The sequence below is a fragment of the Cyprinodon tularosa genome, unplaced genomic scaffold, assembly GCF_016077235.1.
Source record: "Cyprinodon tularosa strain WSP-4 unplaced genomic scaffold, ASM1607723v1 ctg336, whole genome shotgun sequence".
Classification (NCBI taxonomy): domain Eukaryota; kingdom Metazoa; phylum Chordata; class Actinopteri; order Cyprinodontiformes; family Cyprinodontidae; genus Cyprinodon; species Cyprinodon tularosa.
Window position 1 is genome coordinate 639,121 of NW_024039048.1, and position 26,364 is coordinate 665,484.

Here is a 26,364-nt window from a genome sequence, read left to right on the forward strand (position 1 = left end):
AGAAAGATGGGCCAGATATGATGTCAGTATTTGAGTTGGACGGCGTTTTTTATTCAGTTCTCCAAATCCTGTCGTAATCCCCCTTTTCTCTGACCTTTTTCTGTCCTTGATTGTCTCAATTCTTCTTTCTCTTGAGGACACGTACTTTAAGAAAATTGAGCTTCCCAGGTGGCAAATTGAGGTTGTTTTTTTTTTAAATAAAAGAATTGCAAAAACTTTTAAATAACAATGATGGTGACGTGACATGTATGGCTGCTCTTTGTTTGATAGTATTTATTTATATTACCCTGGGAAGCAGTACAAGCAACATTGTACAACTTTTAGCCTCTAGAGCAGCGGTGTCAAACTGGTTCCAGAAAGGGCCATGTGGCTGCAGGTTTTCTTTCCAACCAAGCAATAGCACACCAGACTCCAGTCATCTCCTCAATTGAGTCCAATCTGAACATAATGACTTGATGAGATGCCTGGAGTCTGGTGTGCTATTGCTTGGTTGGAGAGAAAACCTGCAGCCACATGGCCCTTTCTGGAACCAGTTTGACACCTGTGCTCTAGGGGCACTAGACCTATAACTTCCAGATTTAGCATCCCTGAAATCAAATTCCAACACTGCGCTGTCACATAATCAGTTTTGCTTTTGCCGTTTTAAAATCTGATAGCTGACCACTTTAGACCAGCGAATGGAGACATCATGGAGTTACTTGTTAAGATGAGGCCGCATTCCCCCCTCTAGATTAAATCCTACATCAGAGGATCAAATAATCTGCTTGGATTATACCTGTTTGATCAACATGTCTGATCAGGCAGTATCATACGTTTTGCTGCATAATAACTTTGATCTTATGTTTAAGGGGAGCTCAGACTGTGGTTAAGTGGTACTTTGGGCCAAATTATCCATTCGGTTGCAGATTAGACCCCTTTCAAGTTGTATAGGTAAGTTTTTAGGAAATGCAGCCTGCATGGAGCATTGATACACACTTTGCTATATATTTACCTGAAAAGTCCTTAAATATATTTTAAATCAAGCTACCATTATACTCGGGTCAACATTTATGCATCTGCCCAGCCTCCCCCAACTGAATGCTTAGAATTGGGGTTTTGTCCCAGGACACCAATACCCAAAATCTGCAATTACTAATCTTAAAAGAAGAATTACAAATTAAATTAGGAAAGAGGTTTCTCTCCATAGCGTTATTCCATGATACACCAGTAGCTTAGCAGTATACTAACAGTGGCTAAACTGAAGGTATGGGAGTAAAGACAGAACCTGAACCTTAAATGATTCAACTTAAAAAAAGAATAACAAAGGAACAGACAAAGGTTGAGTCAGATTCAGTCACAATCACTGATAGAAATGTTGCATTAATGAAGCTGTCATTAATATAACTTTGACTTGACGTTGTTACAGAAGAGAACTCAGTTTTTTTCAAGCACTTAGCCCAGTGGTTCCCAACTAGGGCTGCGACTAACGATTATTATGCAAATGGCTTAATCTGGCGATTATTTTTTCAATAATCAATCATTAATCGGATAGACAAAGGTTCCACAAAGACGATTTTTTATTAAATTTAACTAGGTGAAACTAAAACTTTCCATTTCAAGAGTTCAGGATAGAGCATATTGACAGGCAAAAAAAAAAAAATTATCTTATATGCAAAATGTTCATCAATTTTTTTGTTACACTTTTGATATAATTAGAGCTCTACGTGGGTCGCTCTGACTGCTAAAAAAATAATTTTACAGTCTCTATACTCCAGTTAATGATTTAATTGATTACTAAATTCGTTGACGATTATTTCAATAATTTATTAATCAAAATTGATCAGATTAATTGTTTGAGCCCTTTTCCAAACCCTGGCCTCAGGGAAACATGTTTTAGATATGTATCTGTTCCAGCACAACCGATACAAATTAGGACTCCTCCTCTGCTATCAAGTGCTGCAGAAGCCTGTTAATCATCTGTATTTTTCTGGTGTGATGCAACAAAGAAACACATAAAACATGCAGGAAAGGGGTCCCTGAGGAAGTGGATTGGGAACCACTGACTTAACCAATCTAATGGCCTCCAGTCAGAATGATGAATGAAGTACAGTCTACTTCAGGTAAAAAAAGAAAAACAAACCTAAAATCCTCCTACTTTCCTTGATTAGATGATACTTTTGATCGAACCTACAAAAGGTCCACCATTTATTTTTATGTATTAAGTTTCCCATTAATAATAGAGAAATTACTTTGCTTTTTTAGTAATTGTCTTACCAGCTTGGTAGATACTGTGCTGTTTAGGTTAAACCAGCAGTGTTTTGATTTAATGTTTTGACTCAAGCACCTTTGACACTTGGCAGAAAGCTTAACAACACCAACTAACATCTGGCCTGGAATTTTAGTGGGAATTCACTCCCACATAACAGGAACCTGCATTGATGGTGGGGATAAATCCATTCATCCATCCATTTTCTCCCGTTTAATCCTGTGAGGGTCGCGGTAGGGCTGGTGCCTATCCCTGGCAGTCTATGGCAGGGTACAACCCGGAGCGTGCAGCCTAAATCATTTAGGTGTGCTCTCTTTCACTCTGGACAGGTCGCCAGTGTCTCGCAGGGCAACACAGAGACACTCAGCATATACACACTCTTATCTAAGGAAAACTTAGCCAATGGGAGGAAGGTGGAATGCCCAGAGAGAACCCACACATGCATGGGGAAAACTTGCACACCCCATGCAGAAAGACCCTGGGCCAGAAATCAAACCCGAGCACCTTCTTGCTCGAAAGCAGAAGTGCTATTCACTATTCCACCGTGCAGCCCCTGGATATAATCCCAGATTGCTAAACATCAAATGCCTAAAAAAAACTCTATTTTTTTTGTTCCAGAAAGCCAGGCTAAACTAAAGAGAATTTTCTGGAGCTTTTCACTAAAATAAAAATAATTCACTTTGCTAATTAGGAATTAGGATATGAATCATGTTGCTTTACAAAAAGTGATTCAGAGCCATGTTTATATAGTACTTATTCTAAAAATGTAAGAAAGTGTCAGACTTTTGGTGGAATTATGGTTGCAGATAAGTTTTACAGTGAAAGTTTTCGACAACCGTGGCCATACAAATTATGTATTGCAATAATTAATCTCCCATTGTAGTAGCAGAATCTGCTTTTAATACAAACCTTTTGATCTTTATTTGATCACATTTATTTATTTTGGGTAAAAGGTCCGTTAGGTAATGCTTTTTTATAAAGGGGGTCATAGATATTATCATTAAAAACATTTGTTAACAAATACATTTAGCCTTTTTTATTTACAGTTACATTTCACAAGTAAACAGATCATCTAGTAGCTTTTAGGTAGTAATGCATGAAAGAGACCAAATTCTTTAAGACTTTTGTTTAAAAAAATGGAAAAAATATATGTTTACACACATTTCTGTTAATGAACAATTGGAGAAATAAAAGTAGTCAGCATTCATTAATGATTTAATACTTACTGATCTTATAAGAATATATAGCTGAAATATAACCTGAGAAGAAGTGTGAATATGAAATTTCTTCCTCAATTCCATCATTCATTGTACTTTGTTTAGGCCATAAATTTCAATTAGACTCTATCAGATTCCCTGGAGAAGCCTAAACTAAATTGATGAAGAGATGCAGAGTGATACAGTGGGTGATGTGTTTAAAGCAGTAATTCATTTCAGTTTTTAGTTAAATGTTTCTTTTTTATGTGTGTTTCAGTTTTACTTTGATGTCATTCATATCAAGGATGAATGCAAATGAATAAGATGCCATGACAGAGAAAGAAGGAGAGTTTGTGTGCACTGCTGCCTGCAAAGCTCCTCAAGACCTATCATTACCAGTTGTCACTCAAAGGTGGCCGCTTAAAACCCTAAACTTCAGCTCTCTGCCACTTTTTCTTCCACTTCTGCCTTCCTTCCTTCCCTCACTCTCCCCGTCTCCTTTCCTCTCCCACAGCCCTTCTATTTTTCCCTTCTCTTCTGTCCTTCCAGCTGTTTTTGGCTCCAAGCAGCGGGAACGGAGGGGAAGTTCTCCACCAATTGTCTCGGTCCTGAGAGGAACTGTTGATCGGACCCCACCCTCCCTCTGTCTCTCTCCTCTCCCTCCTGTCCCGTTCGCTCTCTTCTCCCTCCTCGCCGTTTTTCTCTCCTCCCCCTGTTGTGAGAGAGAGCACACCTGCTTGATTTTGGCTGCATGCTCTCCGATTCAAACAACCCCCACAGGCCCCGTCAGCCACATCGTAGTCTCATTTTGGAAGTCAAGCTCATCTCACCGGCTTCAACTCCACTTGCGTGGCTTCCACTGAGAACAGGTAGGTTTACTCCTCTATGGCTGGGAAAAAGGAAATTCATGGATAATAATAATAATGCTAAAAAGATTTTTTTCAACTCAATAGATTGCTCTCTTTAGATAATTGCAGCATCTTAAAATGTCTTAAAACTAAGGTGATTTACAGTGTATGCATGTTTCTTAATCATTTACAAGCATTACATTGTTTCTTCATCTACTCTTGTGTTGTTATATTCCAGTTATATTGCCAAGTCCTGTTCTCACAGCACTCCTCATATGTGAGGAGACTCCTTAATCAGTTCAATCTGCATACAGGACTAAACCAGTGAAGAAAAGAGCAGTTGCTGTAGGAAGGGGGTGTGGTAGGGCTGATCAGACTGGTACCCAACTTCTCTGGCAGAACTGAATTCCCCTGGCCTCTCGATTGTTTTTAAAGTATACACATTATAGACTCATATGAGGCTTTGGGGTTTACAGAGTGAGTGATTTCTTTTGAGTGTGTTGGCATTACACGTGGTTGATTTCAAGTAAGCACTGGAATCACAATATTGGATAATTTTTTTTAAATTAATGAATCATAAAGACAAATACAGGGACAAAAAAAATATAGCTAAGAGGATTCTGTGTATTTTAAACCTGATTATGCAGCTGTCCAAAGCTTTAAAATGAAAATTTCTTGCATTTACTCTCCAAACTTATCATTTCAGCTGCTAATTTGATATTACAGCCCGTTTCTTTTCAGCAGAAACATATTTGTAAATGGCCAGAGGGGGCAACTTAAAAGTAGGTGACTTTGAAGAGGAAATGAAGAAAGTTTTTTTTTTTTTTTACCTGGCAACGCACAGCGCCATTAATCCTATAATGTACAGCTTCCTCTATCAAAGAGACGTCTGAAGGCTTCCCGGCAAGCCTCTGCACAACTCTCTGCTAACTCATTAGATATTTTTTGCCAACAAGGGGAAACAAATGCAACGTGTTTCAGCTGGAGTGAATAGATTAAAACTTAGAAAGGCAACATGGCATCAAAATAGCACTCATTTAAATAAAAGCTAAAAGAAAAGACAGAAATAATGTACTAGAGAAAAAAAACTCAAAGCAATAAAAATGAGCAAATTGAAAAGTTAGAAAAGGCAAGGCCCCAATACTTGTACACACAAGCTGTTTTTTTTTCCATCTGGACTTAATTTTTCCAGGTCAAAAAGAGCAAAAAGAACTTTTCCCATCAAATGAGCTGCAGAGAAACTAATTTCCCTGCCTTACTTTGCTAATGCAGCAATGCAAGCTTTACCCTTCTGCATGGCCAAAGTTTTGAGGGTCAGAAAACTTAAAAAAAAAAATTAAGAAAAAAAGGGCACAGAGAAGAAAGGGGAGGAGAAGAAAAGGGAGGGAAGGTTGTTCCACGTCTGTGCAGTGCAGACTGATAATGAGATTGAGGTATGATGGCAGGCTGACGGTTTTTCACACAAAACAGTTGAAATGTGGTTTAGCCACTGGCTATCTCTCAGGCTTGTCTTAGAAGTCCCATAATGATCTTTCAGTTATAGCTGTTGGCTCTGGGAAGGGATCACACTGATCTTGGTGGTCCAGTGGGGTTCATTGGCTGAGTGCTTGTAGGTCTCTATAAATGAAAGCAGCTCTTGAAGATCAGGCTGATTCACTCATCACTATTAAACTTCCAGAGTTGGAATAACTTGCTGGTCATCTCCACATGCTTTAATAAGAACAATTAGCAATTAGCAAAATTGCTGGTTCAGGATGAGGGACTACAGCAAGAGTTGGGATTGTATCAAGTTAGGACTTGAAGCCATTGGCCATGCTTTTTAGATGGATAACTTTGCACCAACTGTCATTATATATTAAACATAAAAAATATTTTTGTGGAAATGATTAAACCAAATAGTACTTTATTTGAATTTGAGTCTTTCTATACTGTTGGGTTTTACTTAAACCAACTTGATTGATTTTATATTTCTGCATTTAGCCTCAACTAGATACACAATCCTTCGCCTAGCAGAAACATTTCAGCAGTGAAGACCTCTGACTCCTCAGAAGACAGTCGAAATGATATGTTTAGGGAACCACGTGGGAGGGGAACTCACGGTCATTTGCTGACAGACTAAAAGGGCCTCACATGTTTTAAATGTCCTGTGGCCCAGTAAATACTTCACAATGATTAATTGCTGACAGACACTCTGCAGATTCAAATGCAGGCCTTTAGGGAGTTAGAAGGAAAAGGGGAGGTAGTGCACAAAGTTGAAGTTGGTAGTTTATGTTTTGAATGTTTTTGCTTGATTTTTGAGTTCACAAAGTCAGGGATCCGAATGATCTTGCAAGCCTGAACATTTCAAGGAAAGGCTTCTGCAGCAAAGGAGAAAAAGAATCAAGTAAAGAAAGGATAATTACTTCTTCCCATCATGAAAACTCTGCAGGCTTTCTATCTGGAAATCATTAGTAATGCTGTGGCCTGACCTAGGAGATTGTGAAGGGAGAGATGAGAGATACAGGAAAAAGGAGGAGAAGAAGGGAACCCAGACAAGGTGGCTCCCAACACAGGAAATGTACCCCTCCACCCCTTTTTTCTGGGAAGTCATAAAATAAATGATGCATCGCAGCTGAGAGAAAAACAGTAGCATTTTGTTTGTAACTTCAGCATGGTTTTTGATCTCATGCTTAAAAATGTTGTATTCAAGTTGTTTTCGACTATTTGTCATCTTCTGCCTTGTTTTGTCTTTAGTGTTCATCAAACTGATCAAACTGTAATATCGCCTGTAAATAAAAGTACAACTCTAACTATACAAATCCTTTTACAGAAAGCAGCAATTAGTGCCATTTTTTTTTATTTTTTGTCAAGGGTAATGACTATTGCTTTTGGTGTGAGCCTCTCAGGTTTCAAATCCCGGAGGAGCCCCCATTCATTTTATGACCCAACTCAGCTAGCAATAGGAAAATGTAACATTAGACCAAATCAGACAGGTAGAAAGAGAAAAACACATTTTATATCTGGTTACATTGTGTGAAATGTGTGAAATATAACTCAACATGATACTTTTACACTGTAGCTCCTTCATTCAACGACCAGCTTAAATAGGTCAGACGCTTAAGAACGCAATAAAATAACACATTATATTAAGCATCAACAGATTTACTTACTTTGACTCTACAGCATTTGCTTTTCTTGAGAGTAGCAGACATTTCGCCACAAAATTAATATTTGCAGGAACAATCTTTATATGGGCAAGATCAATTTACCAACATTGAAAAAGCATCTAATGCAGGCATCCCCAAAGTCAGTCCTCAAGGGCCACTGTCCTGCAGGTTTTAGAGGTTTCCCTGCTCCAGCACAGCTGATTTACATTGATAGTTGATTAACTGGCTTTTGCTGAACTGCAATCATCAGAATCAGCTGTGCTAAAGCAGAGAAACCTCTAAAACCTGCAGGACAGCGGCCCTCGAGGACCGACTTTGAGGATGCCTGATCTAATGTGTTTACATTGAATATTCTAAAAGCCAAGGATACCAATTTTCCTCAAAACATTGATGACAAATACCGCTACAGTCTTCAAAACTCACATTTTACTTCTGCTGACTAACGGAAAAGTTAGCTGAAGTGCACTATACTGTTTTCAGCTGTTTGAATTTATCCTGCTTAACAAACATAGAACTCTGATTTGACTTCAGAAAACAACAATTTCTTTTTTTTTTAGCCGATATATTTTAACCAAAACATGGTGGGTTAGCAAAAACCTAGGTTCATTAAATAAAAATTTGATGCACTAATGTATTTTTCCAGATTTACATAAAAAATATGCAATCTTTTACTTAAAGTAGCTGGTAGTTGCAGTTGTAGGGATACAAAAACATAATATCCCATAGTACACTTACAACAGGTATTTGGATTTCCTATGCATAGAGGATACATTTTAAGCCCAAAAATACTAAATCTAGTAAGATATCAGTTTTCTTTGATACATTCCTATTTTACCACCATGCAAAGTAGCCCTTACAATGGAAAAAATAATGGTTCTCAAGATTTGTCAACTAAATTCTTGTAACCAAGCATGCTGAAGGACAAGCCAGACAAGCTACATGCAACAAGTTAGTCTAAAATGAAGCAAAGACCTGACTTTCATTAATTGTGATCATAATAATACACAGTATAAGAACCTTGTAAGAGTTTTGCTATTGTATTTATACGTTCCCATTTGGATGCTTTGCCCCTTTGAAGGCGAGATAGAAACTGTTTCAAATCAAATCAACAGCATTTTATCCTGAAAAAGATTATATTGTACAACAGGATGTTTGATATCAGTCAGAAATAGAAGCTCTTAGACGGCTATAAGCTTTCCGAGGTGGTACTTGGTCTAAAACCTTTAAGAACCACTATACACTATGTTGCTCTAACCTTGCACTGAGCACAGTACACAAGTACAACCTTTGCCAGGAAGCATAAAACAGGGAGGAAAGAAGTTTTCTTGGTCCTTTTCCAAGTTTAGTGGACATGTGTGAGTTGACTGGTAATGAGGAAACTCCCGTCTGGGGGCACAGCAGGTTGTCTCTTGTATTGTCTTCATACATTCATTCCAGCTTAATCCTCCTGGGAAAGCTCTAAATGCAATGGATTTTTGCTATGTTTGGTATTCTAATCTCTGTTGCAATTTATTGAACAAATTGCAATTTTTGCAATTATTTTCTAGAAATTAAGTTTTGGTTTCCAAATTACTCGATCACATACTTTCACATTTATCCATCAAGCCATTTATTCTCTGGAGTGAATATGCCTATCTGTCTCCTTTGAATGAACCCTTTCCAATTCATTCTGGGTTAATTCAGGGAATTCTCGGGCTACAAGGGATACATAGTCCTTAAGTTGGGACTATCCTGATCTTCCAGAGGAACGTGCTTGAAAACTCCCAAAGTTAGGCATCATCTAGAGTCTTCCCTCTGAATAACTTACCAACTCACCCTATTGCTAAGGCTGAGTATACTTGTCCAACAACTCATTTCAGCTGATTGTATCTTAAGACCATGTTTGAGGGTCTGAACACTTATCCAAAGCTTTCCATTTTGGCTCTTCTTTGTCTTCCTGGAAAACAGGAAAGTTTTGACAATCATACTCATACCAATAATCCTAGCAATCAAATCTTCTTAAGCTAGGCTTGCATATTGTGATATGGTTTTTACATTTTGTTCCAAAAAATAATCCCAGTAATTTTCAACAGTAATTTTCTATAATGCTGTTATTGTTTGTCACAATCATTATGTTATTATATAATGAGTTCCAACAAGATTCCTCAGACTTCAGATTTTTGTTTTTGCAAGAAAGCTGGAACCATTAAGACTAACGGTGCATTTCTTGTCTGTTTGTAAAAAATTTTTGTTGAAAGCATTTGACAGAATGATGGCAAGAGACGTGGAAAAATATTTGTAACAGAGCACCAATAAACATTTTTTTTGTGTATATCTGTTTATATACTTGTGGCCCAAGGTCAAAGCGAGGATCTATGGTTCATTATTCCAGCAATCAAATTGCTGTTATTTTGAGAGTGCTGGCATTTCTATCAAGCAGAACTGAAGAAGAATGCCTGTCTTTGCAGAGGTAGCCAGATGTTAATGTTTTACAATTTTTAAAGCTCAATGACAGAGCTGATGTAGTTGCTTTGGCAAGCTTGATTTTGATAGCAAAGAGACATAGTTATGTGTAGCAATTGTGTCTGCTCCCAATTAGGCATCCCAAAGATGAAATATACAGTAAGCTACACGCTCCATTTGACCCTGCGATGCTATAAACATTTAAAGATAGAAAGCAGAGCACTTCTGCCAAGTCTCTTGACAAAGTTTTGGTTGGACTGAACTATCGGATTTTCTTAGATATGAGAATTGAACATCGCCAAGTCGGCCTGTTACGACTGTAAAAAAGTCCTTGCTTTGGAACGGGAGTATGCCATGTTTCCAATTGCTTGGAAAACTTTCTCCTCAATTAAAGCATGACACATAATTCCAGATTCATGCGAATGAAAGTCGTTTTTAACAGCTTTAACCTCTTTTTTCACATGCATACACCCAAAACAGGAGACAAAGACACTGAAATGGAAGTGACTCCAAACTTCCACAAACTGAAGCTATACAGTTTGATAAAGTACTGGCTTTTGTGAAGAGAAACTATAATTACTGTTGGAGTAGAGCCTTTCTCAGCTCTGATTCCAATGCATGACCTGACGTAACCCTAACCTGCATTAACGACTGTCAGTGTTTTCCATCTCACAGTTTTTTAAACTCATGTATAAAGAAAGAAAGGCATTAAATAAACGTTACTAGGAGCTTAAAAGTAACCATCTCCATAGGGAGGGGTTATAAAGTTAATCTCAATTTTGAGGTTTCCATAGTAGTAGTACAACTAAGGAGAAACAGAAGAAAATTATTTAGGACAAACAGGAGAAGTGTGGGTGATTTCAATGTATAATTGGTCCACAGCTGTAGTTAAACCCCTTATAACGCTAAAGACCCAGTGCTATTGAGCTTAAGCAAGAAAAACCTAGTTGGGAGAATAGAGATAGAATAAAGCAGAATGATTAAAAGTAGTCCCTATGTTCTCCAGCAGTATAAATCTATAACAGCATAACTATAGAGATACCTCAGGATCACCTGACACACTAACTATGACAATTCAAACAGAGTTTAGGTTTTGGAGTGACCTAGTCAAAGTCTAAACTTAAATCTAATAGAGTGGCTGTCATATTTCAGTTTGAAAAACCAAACGATATAACTACATTCAAACAATTCTGCAAATAAGAGCTGATGATAAGTCGAAGAAGAAGAACTCTATAATGAAATTGCTGATGCTGATTAGTTTATCAAACATGAACAGAAACCTCATATTATATGCTTAGGTCATCAACACAAAAACCTTTAATATTGACACAAAGCAAACACATGATATTTTAAAGCTTAAAAATCTCTCAAAGAACATTAGATATATTAAGTATTTTAACAAAATAGCATGCACTCGCAAGACAGAAAAGCTCAAAGGAACATTATTCTCACAGATCATTTGAATTGACTGAGAGTTTCTTTTAGGCCATGACCAAATGCTGGTCTTGGGCAGGTTTCCTCTTCCCGATCATGTCTGGGTCAAGGTCCACTGCAGCAGTGGCTCAAATCCGCCCTTCAATTATTGTGGCACCGCTTTGCATGCAAGTGCTTTCAGCTTCTAACTAGCATTTTCTTTATTCCTTTTTTTTTTGTTTTTTGTACTGTGTGAAAGAAATAGGATCTACTCTACGTGGGTGTGTGTAGCTGCTGAAAAAAGTTGAGACATTGTGTGTCTGCCGTGTGTATGACTTTAATACAACGTTTGCATGTGTCATCTTAGTTGTGGTGGAGTTTAGAAATAGACAAGAAAGTATGAATTTACCATTGCCTTCTACTTCCACAGTAAATTGATGTTCGCTGATGCATTTGACACACACTACTAATATAAAATGCTTGGCAGAGAAACAATCTTTGATTTATTACTGGATGAGAAAACGTGGAAGAGTGGTATACAGTTGCAGCCATGCAATTTCCTGCAATACATCCCCTGTGTATCCCTGTAAAAGTTAATGCAGATGTTGCAGCAGCAGTTAGTTCTGTTATCAGTGTTGGGCCTTACTGTACAAAGATGTTTAGTAAAAAAAAAAACAAATCACATAAATTATATATTTGGGTTTTTTTAATGAGTCAGTTAAGTTCAGTAAATGTTTAACTGTTATTGGTAGAGTCAGAAGGATGCTTAGTCTAGAAATCGGATAGATTTATAGTTTAGTGGAATAAACAAGTGTCCATGGGGTTTATCCTTTGAGCATCAATGCTTTGGTGATGTCAGTAAAACATGCAAAGCATTAGAAAGTACCAACATCAAAATGAATTAATGACTTAATGATGATCTTCCTTTACAAAAACAGTATATTCAGTCTTTCTAGTACATCTTGGAAATAACTCTTTCCTTTACAGCTAGGTCTTTGAGTTTTTGCTGCTTTTAGGTGTTTTTACAATTTATTAAATCCTTCAAACATCTGGTGTAAGGAAGCTATTAAGATAACTTATTGTTTTGAGGAGCTGTTAATAAGTCTGTTGTATAAATTACAACGAAAATGTTTTACAATATGAGACCCATATAAGGTGTACTTGTTGAATCTTGAGAGAATAAGCAATGGTTGATAAGACATGAATTTATACAATTTGTTTTAAACAGCTATGATTTTAAATCATCTAAAAATTCCCATCATACTGTTTCTGCATTAAATGTAATGATCTTTTGCCACCATACCCCACCAGCTGGGTGGCACTGCCGGTCAGCTGGTTAAAAGAAAAACTAAGTTTGAGATATTTCCTGCCATTAAAAACACAGTTGCTATGTTGGGGGAACTAAAGAAACAACCCTACTTTTAACTGTTGTTTATGAGCAGCATAAGTGTGAAGAAGCTGAATACAGGCTAGCTAACCAAGCATACATCCAAACTAATGAACCAACTGCAATCAAAGAGAAGTACATTTTAAAAGTAAACAGTGAGAGCGGTGGAGCTTCAATGACTGGCTCAAGCCGGGGCTAACTGCATGCATAAATAATAGACGTTTGCATGCGCAGCACACGTTAAACTCGCAAGGAATGCGAGCACATAACGGCGTTAGGTTGGTGTCTGGGATAACCAATAGATAATATGATCCCCAAGAACTCAAAGCCTGAAGATCATCCACTTTACCTTTAAAGCAGGCATCCCCAAAGTCTGTCCACGAGGGCCGCTGTCCTGCAGGTTTTAGAGGTTTCTCTGCTTTAGCACAGCTGATTCTGATGATTGCAGTTCAACAAAAGCCTATTAATCAACTATCAATGTAAATCAGCGGTGCTGGAGCAGGGACACCTCTAAAATCTGCAGGACCGACTTTGGGGATGCCTGCTTTAAAATATGAAACTTATTTTTGTTAAAAATTAAAAAAAGAAAGAAAAAAAGGCTTTTCCAGCACAAAACCATTTAAGTGTTTCATTCCATGAAAGTTTTATGCTGGCCAATGCCACACTGACAATTTGCTTCCTATACAATGGAGGCAATATAGGCTTTTTGTGTGTTTTGTTTTTTGTTGTCTTTATGGTGTTTTTTAGGAAAGATACCTTTAGAAAAAAAAATAAAAAAGTGATCTAGTTTATTTTCTCTGACTATATTAAACCTTGAATGAGAATACTTAAGTCTAGCTATCTCTAAACCATATTTTTCTACAGTATGTTGTTAAATAAATGCATACTGACACGTACACTGTCATTTTAGTTGCAGTCCCTAATGCTGAAGTGGTTTAAGGTTTAAGGGGCACCTGGGTTTAAACCCTCATTGTGTCTGGAATGGCATATGGTGTAAAAACTCTGCCCTCCATGTGAGCAAGTTGTAAGGACTTGCTGTGATGGTTCTTGAATATGAGAGCAGCCAAAAGGACACATTGTCCATGTCATTTCACATGAACAAGACCCAATAACAAATTAGACCGGCATTTTAGCTCAGCGTTCTGTAGTTAAAGTTGAAAATCCTTTTGTGCATTCTTTTTCTTTTGTATTCGGGTCATAATGACCTAAAACAGAGCTTAAAGGCAGAAAAAAACTACCTAAATCTTATTTTTACAACTCAAAATTTGATTATATTTTTCACGATTTACTGCAACATGACAAAAAAGTGAAGATGTTACATTTATACTCACATATTTTTTAACAGACAGTCACCAATGCACTACTATTATGTGAAAATGTTTCAATTCTGTACAGATTTATGAAAAGCCAAAAAATAAATTACAAGACATACGATCTTCGCCAGCAGAATACATTGCCTGTACAATTACCTGGCTTTTATACTGTACAATACAGTATAAAAGCCAAGCAGATGGCACTATAAGTAGATAAATGGTATCTATAGGTGGCACATGGCTTCTACCTATGTAGTAAGTTTTCAAGTCAGGGGATGCCAAAGCCATTTACTGGTGGACCTTCATTTGTAAGACAAACTCCTGCATCCTACACCAATGTTTCTCTAACAAATGCAGAAGCGTAAGGAATCTCAGGATGTGTAGTTTCCCATCCTACAAAGAGCCAAAAGAGCAGGAAAGTACAGGTTCACATGATTAAAATATAACAGTACTGCTATTCTTTAAAGATGCTGCAGATGATACATCAAATCCTCTCTGCTGTAGCAGGGAAAGAATGTTTAAATAGGTTCTAGAAAAATATTATTTCAAATGACCAGCAAAAAAACTATTATTCAGAGGAGGAAGAAGTATTGTTAGAAAAATACGAGGAGGAAAACACCCAATTTTATCTACATAAGAAGAAAAACTGCCTCAATCTGAATAAAAAACTATCCTGTCAAAAGACACTGAGCAGGTTAATAAATGCAATATTTCTATAATGGGGAAACTGAGGCATTTATTTTTTGTGATGAATGGTAAATCATTATATCAGTGAAAATAGACTTGGCACCTAAAATTCAATTGTGCTGCTTTATTTTGAAGGTTTAGTAAAGCAGGGATTTTATAATCCATAGGACGGGGGAAACGCAGTACAAAGAGTGTTAATGCTACTAGTTGCACAATCAAAACTAACAAATGCCTCCTGTTTCTGACTTGCATGTATAATACAATCAGGTTAGTTATTATGTAGAGTAATAAGGCAAATCAAACTGAGAATGACCTTTCACCTTTTACCAAAAACAAACCAACATTTGACAAAACTTTAATTCTAAAACCCTCAACATTAATCTTCTGAAATTTTAATTTTCTGAATATCACTGCAGCAAAAAATATAAAACGAAACATTTATTCAAATAGCAGATTTGTTTTGTAACTAATCATTTTTCTTGTGTTGTTATAGGCTCTCTGTAAGCAGCACCATGAGGACCGCCTGTCTCTTTTTGCTCCTGATCACTGCTTGCTGGGCTCTGCCCTTCCATCAAACCGGATTCCTAGACTTCATGATGGAGGATGATGCTGGATCAGGCGTGATACCAGTTGGGGAAACCCCCCGTAGCGATCCTGTAGGACCAAAGTGCCCATTCAGATGCCAGTGTCATCTACGTGTGGTCCAGTGCTCTGACCTTGGTAAAACAGCACACCTCCAAATGATGGCTTGCATAAAACAGAAACAGTTTTGCATGATGTTCACACAAAATTACACCTCTCACAGTCAATCCAGCCTGCACTGTGGCATATTATGCGGCATCATAATATCTGAGGTGAAGAAAATGTTGCAATCCTTCACCTGGTTACCAGGAAATTAACCTTAACAAAAACAAAATCTTAAAGAGTAAACTTTTACAGTGTTTTAAGCTCAAAGTAAGTAATAAAATGTAATAAAAGCCACGTCTAAATATTACAGTGTAATTCTCAGATATGTAAATTGTTCAAATTGCATGACCATTTCTGGATCAATAATATCATCAAATTGCAGAGGTGTCAGTACAAAGTACAAATACTTTGTTACAGTACTTAAGTACACTTTTCAGGTATCTATACTTTACTCCAGTAGTTATTTTTAATCCTACTTCTGACTTCTACTCGTTACACTTTATATTCCTTACATCTTTAAAACAAATGTTACTCGTTACTCTTGGCTTCGGCTTAATGTTGATAAATATATATTTCACGCCATCCAATGCAGATCATTGGCTCCATCCACATCTAGTGAAAACTAGTTTAATTGGATGAGTCATAAAACGCAAACACTCATTGGCTATCTAAAGGAAATCATCAGAAGCAAGCAGGTGTTCTTCAAACTGTAAAAGTGAATTATCCATGCCATGCTACAATGTCGGATTCAGAAAAAGATGTTGAAATGTCTGAAAGGTCGGACACAGGCGAGAGCGTATCGGGAGATGGAGACGGAGACCAACAAGACCTCCCTCATCCTTGGCCCTATCTAAAAGTATTTTTCAGAATAGTCGAAAAATTTAGCTTTCAATTCATATAGTGGCATTTGACTGTTTTTTTTTTAAGCTTACTTAATACTTTTTTACTTTAAGTAGTTTTTGGAGCACATACTTTTTCACTTTTACTTAAGTAAAGAGGTTAAGTTGAACTGAACTCTAAACTGAAAACTTCAAACCTTCTCTTGGAAAGAAAGCTTGTATAAGCGATGCAAACAGCAACTTTTAAATAGAACATGCATGAGCAGAAATGGGCTCATGCATGCTCTCACACGTATTTAATAGGCATTCCCCTCAGGAGCGGGTACAGGGTTGTGCATGTGCATTTTTTTTTAAAGTGGAAAGCGAAGGTTTTTTTCAAAAATTCGTGAAAATCCTCCACTATAGTTTTAAGAAACGCGAACCCCTACGGATGTCTTTTTTCTTTCGATTCTAACTAAAATCAAAAACCACAGACATAAAAAAAAAAACCTACCTCTGTTGTTTGGGAGGAAATATGTTTATTATGTCCACAACAAAGTTGTGTAATGACTTTCAAATGGGATAGGTTTACCGTGCAAACTTGTAATTTCAGACTATTATGTGCCACCACTGTACTGTCAAAACAGCGAGGGTTAATTCATGTAATCCAATGAAATCAGAATTTGCCACACACACTCCTACAATCATCCAGAGTGAAGACATTTATCAGCTATCAACCGACATATTGATGGGGAAGCTGCTTTTAATTCCAGGGTGAAAAACTTCAGGATATAAAGACATCTTGGAAAAAGTCTGCATTTTATTCTTTAAATCTGTGAAGATTTTTTAAGAGTTCTCATTTTAATTTTCTCCAACCGTCTTGGATTTCAATCTTAATGAACCAGGTCCTGGGGTCAGACAGACAGCTGCAGTTGTTTTACTGAAATGTGACTGAGTTAAATTCATGTTTTAAAAGCCATATAAGTCACAAACCCACCCACCCACCCAAACCTTGCTCGGTCATTTAAGGGGCGTATTGTATTACACATTACTGCAAACCTCTCTAGAGGACATGAGGCCATGTGTTGATATGTTAATCACTTACAGATGCTCAGAGTCTTGCTTCACTTCCTGTAACAAATGCATGATCTGCTCTTTCTGGGAAATTTGTTTTCTGGGGAAGATTAAAGCTTCTCTCCAGTTTGGAAAGTCCTGAACAACCCCTTAAAGATGAGTTTCTCAGTGTAAAGCTTACTTTACAATTACTTTGTGCACTTTTTTAAACTTCAACATAAACACTTTTTTCAAATTGTGTCTTTAGTGTTTGAAACTCATCTGCTATGTTAGTTTAATCTGATGTATAGAATATACAACAGTTTGAGTAATATCTGCAAATACTGTCTGAGAAACTGCAGTCTCTTCTTGCTTGTAACATAAAAAGGATAAGCCAAGCAGTAAGATTAGATATCTTTTTTGGCTCTTACGTTGTTTGAAAAGGGAGGGGCATTCTTCAAGAGAGCAGATAAAAAAGAAGGGAGGTGAGCCCAGAGGCGTTTCTGTGAGGATGAAATAAAACAGAAGGATACAGACAGGAGATGTTTTGGATTCACGGGATCAAACAGAATGAAAATAATAAGATAACTAAATTTACATTCATAAGAGCATACATGTCAAATCTTCGAGCTAAAGACAGCTTATGTCAATAACGGTCACATATATTTGGCTTGATCCCCCAAAGACATCACTTTAATTGCCTGGATTGTACATAACTACACAAGCATTGCTGTCCCTGAACCCCCATCTGCTTCTCTTGGCATCAACACAAACACATTTCCAGACTGAAACATGAAGGAATAAAAATCACTGCACAAACTCACACCAGCTCAGGCCATATAGACGACTTCGCTCTGCTCATCATTTTAATACTAAAGGTTAAGGTCATGTGGGTAGTGTGATTAAGTCTAAGAGAAATATTCAAACAAAAATTGCAAATGTTCAGACACTGAATCACCTAGTCTTAGTAAAAAAATTCTAAGTTGTATATATCTTTGAATCTTTTAGGTTAGTTTAATATTTAGCCAAAACATCCAATAACCCCTAAAAAAAGAGATCCCCAAACACATTTTTTACATCATAAAAATCTAATCCAAGCAGAAACAAAGTGAAAATTATGATTTCCTTTTTCAAAGAAAATAAACTATCCCATCTGACTTGGCCAAGTGAGAGAAATACTTGCCTCAAAAACCTAAAACCTATACCTCTATACAGCGTTTCTTTAATTCAGTCTCAATCAATCAATCTATTAAGAACAGACAGATTAGACTGCTTCAAAGATCTTCACTTTGCATTTTAGCCATGCAGGCATAGATGTGCTGCTGTTCTTTAGCTCAATGGACCATGGTAAAACTCCAAGAGCGCTGGTGTTTAATGTATAAAAACTGACAGCTAGACGTTGTTCCCTAGTCTTTGGATTAGAGCAGAATTAACTTGGTGTTTCTCACCACATAATAAACCACATAATATTTTCTTTATTTACTTGTTTTGGTTGGAAGGTGTTTAAACCCATCCAGTGGATGTCATTTTGATCAATCTCTTTATTATTGTGGAACACTCTACTGTGCTTAAGATTCTAGATTTCTTGTGACCTTAGATGATTCATTAATATGCTCTTGCAGTAATTTTTGTAGGTTTTGCACTTATTGGGCAGTTTATTATTTTTCTATTTTTCTCAGTTTGTTAATAATGACTCTCACTGTAATTTGCTGAAGAACAAAAGCCTTAGAAATGACTTCCTGGCTCTTGACTTATTGATGGATACATATCAGTGCTCTTTTCAACTATCGCTAAAAACCGGGACAAGATGTTTTGCTACAATATATTAGAGGTAGACAAGAAAACATTCAAAATTAATAGTGTCACTGTTTGATCACTATGAATCTGTAAATAAATTTCAAGAAATTGATGCATGCATTAAAAATCCAAACATTCTTTCAGAAACTTTAATGGTGATCAACGTGTTTAGCCTAATCACAAAGAAAAAAAATCAAATGGGAAAAAAATTATATTTCTAAAATAATGAACAAAGAAAATAGCACAGGGAGTACTATAGTGTATTTTCATAGTGATGTGAATGTATGAAGAATGCTGAAGTGTGTTTTTCTGGAAGAACAAAGGCTTGCGAGCACAGAGGTAAAATATGAAACAGTACTGTGATGACAGCACTGACCACAAACAGCTGTGATGGGTTCTGGATCATTCGCTGTCAAACTGAGAAAGCTGACGGGGGGGGGGGAAACTATTTGGAAGCAATGTCTGTCTGTAGTCATCACACGTTTTTTAAGCCAAAGTAAGGTAGACCAGAGATACAAAGTGAGTTGTTCATTGTTAAACAGTTTATTATATGACACTTCTCTGGAAAAATAAACTCCCCACTTTAAAAATATGTTTTGAACGCACTGAGACACATCTCCTGTCTTGGTCAAGGTTTCAAAAACAGTTCCTTCCACCAGATTTTAAGACTTTAAAAACAGATGTGATTTTCTGTCACTGAATGCCAAGTATAACAGTTTTGTGTGACTTTTCTTTACAGATATGCAGGTCCTTATTTACTCTGAAGGAAATTTGTTTTATGGTCAATTTCCACCATATGTGCCTCCAAGCACAAAAAAAATAGTTATTTAGTCACTCTGGAAAGCCACTGTTATGAAAACTTAACAGACTAAAAGAAACACCCCCAGTATTTCTTTCTCTGAGGTAAATATTCATGAGAGAATAAGCTGAAATTGAGAAAGCTTAAGAGTCAAGTCAAGGTACATGTTTGAATAGAACTACTCACACACAGGGTTATTTAAAAGATAAAGAAAAAATCATTAGAAAACACCTCAGTTTTTGGGGGAGTTGGTACCAAATCTGATTGAAAGCTTTGAAACAAAACTGATTCCTCCAGTCCTTTAAACCCAAGTGGTCTAGATGAAAACGTTATTATGTCATTAATCCCATGAACGTTTAGCGATTTATAGCCATATCAAGACCTTGAAATTAGGGGTGGGCGATATCTTTGAGCTATATCATGATACACGATATATATCGTGATATGATCAAATAACATTGAAAAACACATTTATTGGTCACTTCGTGCCTAAAGTTGCATTGGTATATGTCCAATCAACATGTCAGTTTTTTTTTTAAATGTATTCCCAATTCAAAATTAATTTGAAATGTTTTACTTTAACCACTTTTTAACCATCAGCTACACATAGAAGTTTTTCACAAATTGCAATATTGCAACATTAGAGCTTTTAGTGGCCAAAAGGAACACCAAGGAAAAATCTGACACAAAATAAACCTGAAATAAAAAGGAGCTCTTTTGTGCACTTTTACAACACTCTTCATTTTGCACTGGATGATTTTAGGTGGTGGAATAAATTTATGGTACTGCTGCTTTTTGGGGCAATAGTTTTTCGGCAGTTTTGCAAATTACCCCATTTTGTTCGACATCCTTCTTGTGAAATCCAAACCACTGCCATATTATTGATCCAGGGCTGTTTTCTCTTCGGAACCAGCTCACCTGGGTCCTGGGTCCACTTTCTGGTTTGGAGGAGGAGCGTGTGATGCATTTATAGCATGTGGCAGAAACTAAACTCACAGTAAATTAAATTCAATGAGTGAATAAATCAAACCTGCTATAAAAATGTGTACAATAAAGTAATTGCACAGCCATTGCACAGAGGAAAACTTGAGATACATTGAGTATATTCGACATATAGCCCAGCCCTACTTTAAATCTCTTCCATTGCAGACAGCCAATATGTAATTTAAAGTATTTTATAATGAGCTACTTTTCCGATGTTGGTATTAAATTTTGTTCATTTTGGATGGTTTTCTAGGCACATTTAAAGACACCATTACAATAATGTAATCCTCTAGAAATAAAAAACGCACTCCTTTTTTATGAGTTCATGGGTTTCTAGCACACTCTGTATGGTTTTAACTTTTATACATTTTACATTCATTTAGTATCTAAATGCTCCTTTCAGCATAGTGAATAAAAGCAACACAAGAATGGAGCCTTGAGGAACTCCAAGCTTAATCTTTGAATTGGTAACTGACACAAAATACAGTAGAACCAGTTTAACATGCAAGCTGAACGATTTGAAGAAATTCCTAAAAAATCCTTCTACTTTTCTACCCTTATGTTATGTTATGTTGCCTGGCAAATCAAATTGATAATGTTTAGCCCTCTGAGTTTATCTCTTCACATTATCAGTCTGGTCTGCTCTCTTCAAATCAGTTCAGGATGAGAAGGGACATTGAGCAACATTCAACTTTCCAAGCTGATTTGGCAGATGAAAAGAAAATTATGGAAGCAAATGTCTTAAGCTACAGGCGTCATGAGAAACCACAATTTGCACTTGCATGTAGTTCTTTCAAATATAAAATGTTATTTTTGCGTGGTCTTTGCTTTCCTCACAGCTATTCCATTTCTTAAAACTTAATCCTTCTATAGGTGAAAGGCTTGGCTGGTTCTCAAACAGTTGAATCGGGAGCGAGGCAAGATAGATTCTCATGTGCTTGTGAATGCACAAACACACTAACCAATAAAAATGGTTTAAAAAAAGACAATTTGTGTGTTTAAACTGATTTATATACACATAAATAGATAATAAATTCCTTTGAGGTCAAAGTTATTCAAAACCCTACACAAGACATCTTCTTTATCCGTTTCTCTTTTGAAATTCTCCATCAGGTCTGAGGGAAGTACCTGCAGACATTCCAGAAGATGCCTCCTTGGTGGACCTGCAGAACAACAAGATCACTGAGATCAAGGAGAATGACTTCAAGCACCTTAAAGGATTACACGTAATTGACATTCACATGCATTTATAAGGTCTCATTTCTAAATAGTTTGTGTTGATTCATTGTGTTGCACAGTACAAGTTCTAACATAACTATTGTTGTGCAAATTGGAGTGTTAATTTAAAGGAGCAATAACAAAGAAATGTACTTTAAATTTAATCCAAATCATTCTCATTTGTTATCCAGCAAGAAGAACATTCCCTGTAAGCAATCAGTTCTCTCCATTGACAATAACCCCATTTACACTATCCTTTTGAAACCAGTTTGAGCACAGTAACCAAAGTAACTAGGTGGAAATGGCACGCAAAACTGAACAGGACCATGCAAGACACAACTAAATCATGCCAACATGGTACTATTTTATCAGTAGGGCCATGCCACATGATTTCCAGTGATGATTCTGCTTAGCAGTGTGATTAATCTCAACATCTGTTGATTATACCTGCGTCTGTAGGCCCTGATTAGACTATCGTTTGTTTCATCCACTTCTCAAAAGCCGACTCTGTCAAGTAAATTCACCTAAGGCTGCCATCTTCGCCTGACTATCTGCAAACTTGACTATCCACCACCATTTTGATTTGCTTGTTTACCTCTAGAGAGCAGTAATACCGTAGATCATCGCTAGGAGGTGAGGAATGGTGCTAGCGTGGTGTGTAAATGGTCGTAAGGAACTGAGCTCGGCACGGTTAACTGATCCAAGCTTGGCACTGATTGGTTTTCAGAGCATAGTGTAAATGGGGCTAATGTCTCAGTCAAATTTTCCCCAATTCAAACCTTGAGGTACAGTGTGAAACTTCTTTGATGAAGTGTGGTCCCAAGTCAGTCATAAGAAAAACAATTCCAAGAATGGCAAAGCAAAGCACAGCATTTCGGATTTCGAACCAGCAAAAGTGCAATAGCCTGCAAACATGAAAGCTAGCAAGAAATAGGCTATGTCCGAAAGTCTGCCCTAATCACTATATTGGGCTGTATATAGTGTCTATGCCATTTTAGATAAGTGTCTGAATGTCTAGTAGATGAAAAAGTAGTGGACTCAAAATTTCCCACAATGCACCTTGAAAAGTAGTGATCATCCATGGTTACTAGACGAGCAGATACACTATATTGCCAAAAGTATTTGCTCACCTGCCTTGACTCACATATGAGCTTAAGTGACATCCCGTTCCTAATCCATAGGGTTCAATATGACGTCGGTCCACCCTTTGCAGCTAGAACAGCTTCAACTCTTCTGGGAAGGCTGTCCACAAGGTTTAGGAGTGTGTTTATGGGAATTTTTGACCATTCTTCCAGAAGCGCATTTGTGAGGTCGCACACTGATGTTGGACGAGAAGGCCTGGCTCTCAGTCTCCGCTCTAATTCATCCCAAAGGTGTTCTATCGGGTTGAGGTCAGGACTCTGTGCAGGCCAGTCAAGTTCATCCACACCAGACTCTGTCATCCATGTCTTTATGGACCTTGCTTTGTGCACTGGTGCACAGTCATGTTGGAAGAGGAAGGGGCCAGCTCCAAACTGTTCCCACAAAGTTGGGAGCATGGAATTGTCCAAAATGTCTTGGTATGCTGAAGCATTCAGAGTTCCTTTCACTGGAACTAAGGGGCCAAGCCCAGCTCCTGAAAAACAACCTCACACCATAATCCCCCCTCCACCAAACTTTACACTTGGCACAATGCAGTCAGACAAGTACCGTTCTCCTGGCAACCGCCAAACCCAGACCCGTCCATCAGATTGCCAGATGGAGAAGCGCGATTCGTCACTCCAGAGAATGCGTCTCCACTGCTCTAGAGTCCAGTGGCGGCGTGCTTTACACCACCGCATCCGACGCTTTGCATTGCACTTGGTGATGTATGGCTTGGATGCAGCTGCTCGACCATGGAAACCCATTCCATGAAGCTCTCTGCGCACTGTTCTTGAGCTAATCTGAAGGCCACATGAAGTTTGGAGGTCTGTAGTGATTGACTCTGCAGAAAGTTGGCGACCTCTTCGCACTATGCGCGTCAGCATCCGCTGACCCCGCTCCGTCAGTTTACGTGGCCTACCTCTTCGTGGCTGAGTTGCTGTCGTTCCCAAACACTTCCATTTTCTTATAATACAGCTGACAGTTGACTGTGGAATATTTAGGAGCGAGGAAATTTCACGACTGGATTTGTTGCACAGGTGGCATCCTATCACAGTTCCACGCTGGAATTCACTGAGCTCCTGAGAGCGACCCATTCTTTCACAAATGTTTGTAAAAACAGTCTGCATGCCTAGGTGCTTGAATTTATACACCTGTGGCCATGGAAGTGATTGGAACACCTGATTCCAATAATTTGGATGGGTGAGCAAATACTTTTGGCAATATAGTGTATATATCCCATAAAGCATAATTGGATTTTGTTGTCATAGTGGCCCGCTGTGGCCTACGGCTACGAAAATTAGTGATCATCTGTCGGAATAATCTGTTAACTGCGTAAACTATAAACTCCACTATATAGCCTCCGCTCTTTTTAGTGACTGAGGGGTTAGGACAGACATTCAGATACAGCCATAGTCCCAACACAACCAGGAAGCATTGACATCCTTCAAAAGTATTTGCATAAACACTCACTGTGACTGAATTGCCTACACCTAAATCTACATGTAACGGGCCTCATCTCACTTGACTTGGCAAACTGCAGAACGCTCCCTGAAGCTGATGAAGGAGTGGGGGGGGGGGGGGGACTATTTATATATACGAGTTGTTCTGATTTGAAAATTTAGGGGAATTTATTTTATATTACTCCTTTACATTTTGAGCAACATTTCAATTCAGTTTTTATCCAAGCCGTTCTTAAATGATGAATTGCAACCTGTAAAAAATAAGAAATACATTTGGCATACACAGTGTGATAAACAAAGGTTATACCTTTTTTCCCTTGAAACTATTAAATAATTCATTAACTTAAATTCTGCTTATACTACAATCTAGAGTATTCTCTGCAGTCAAAGATTACAGAACACTGCATACTTTTTATCTGCAAACATAATTTGATCTCATAAGAACTGTTTGAAGAAATAACAAAACTAAATGTCTGCCATGCACAAACTCAGAGTAAGTCATCATGGTTTTGGCTGGCTATGCTTTGTCTCATTTAAACTGGATCAGGGCTAATTACCATACTTAATTATCGTCAGTGAAGAATTTTAGAATATGATTGTTGATAAATACAAAATTGAAAATTGAAATGTTCTTCATAACTCCAGCTTTAGTGGCTCATATTCGTAAGACCACTGATCACACTCACTGTAATAGATGCCTATGTAAACATTTGCCTTTATATTAAACAAAAATGAATAGCAGAAAATATGGAAACCTCTATAGCCAAGTTATGTGGCAATTTTAAAGTCCTTTCTAACTTCCTGTAGTGGCTGGCTTTGCTGCTGCTGATATAGCATTACCTTGCACTAAAACAAGAACAATGAATGGAGATTCAGTTTCAGTTCACTTTTTTAATTTCATATCTATCATTACTTAAAGCATTTTTGTTACTGTAAAAAGCTGCTACTTTTACCTTTTTGGGTGTAAAATGTGATCTACAGTTAAACTGCTGATTTTCTTCAGCCAACACAAGAGGACCACAAATACCAATATATCCATTATTTTATCCAAATGGGGTCAAATGATTTATATAAGAGTGAAAGTCAAGGTTTCAGTTTGATCAATAATAATCTGAATATCACATCTATGGGTGCAGGTTGTTCAGAATGCTGCTGCCAGGCTTCTGACAGAACCTTTAAAGTTCTCACATAGCCCTCAGCTGTTAAAGCGATTACACTGCCTTGCCCTGGCATTGGGTGCTTTTAATGAATGGGCACCTGGTTGCATAGGAGGAATTTGACAACCAAACACCCCTGATTTCTTGTGATCAGGTTCTGTCGATCTTCTGTCCTGCATAATTACTGCGACTCAACAAAAAACAAACGTAGAAAGATCATTTCTGTATTGGGCTGCACTCTGGATTCAGATTCAGGTGGTCTTCCCCCCTTTTTCCTCCAAGCTCGGGTCCTCTACCAGAGGCCTGGGAGCTTGAGGGTTCTCCGCAGTATCTTTGCTGTTCCTAGAACTGCACTCTTCGTGTATTTCCAGGGATCTGCTGTAACCACTCTTCAAGTTTGGGGGTCAGTGCCCCAATGTCCACGAGTACCACTGATGCCTTGACATTCCAGGTCATGTTCTTTTTTCCTGATGTTGTGGTCACTTGGTATTGCTATGTCAACCACAACGGCTTTCCTCTGCTTTTTGTCCACCACCACAATGTCCGGTTGGTTTGTTGTTACCATTCGGTCCATCTGTATCTGGAAGTCCCA

At 37.6% G+C, this 26,364-nt stretch overlaps 1 protein-coding gene across 2 annotated transcripts in view; it reads left to right on the forward strand.

Moving 5' to 3' along the window:
• Window positions 1-3,944: 3,944 nt before the first annotated feature.
• The window catches only part of dcn (decorin), a 30,695-nt gene continuing 8,275 nt past the window's right edge, over window positions 3,945-26,364 (forward strand). Inside the window, exons 1-3 of one of the 2 annotated variants that reach the window (XM_038294191.1) lie at window positions 3,945-4,310; window positions 15,171-15,397; window positions 21,929-22,041. In XM_038294191.1, coding sequence (XP_038150119.1) covers window positions 15,190-15,397; window positions 21,929-22,041 — 321 coding nt within the window. In that variant the 5' untranslated portion in view covers window positions 3,945-4,310; window positions 15,171-15,189. Of the gene's footprint in view, window positions 4,311-15,170; window positions 15,398-21,928; window positions 22,042-26,364 lie in introns of those variants that run through there. The other variant, XM_038294192.1, reaches the window with a different exon arrangement.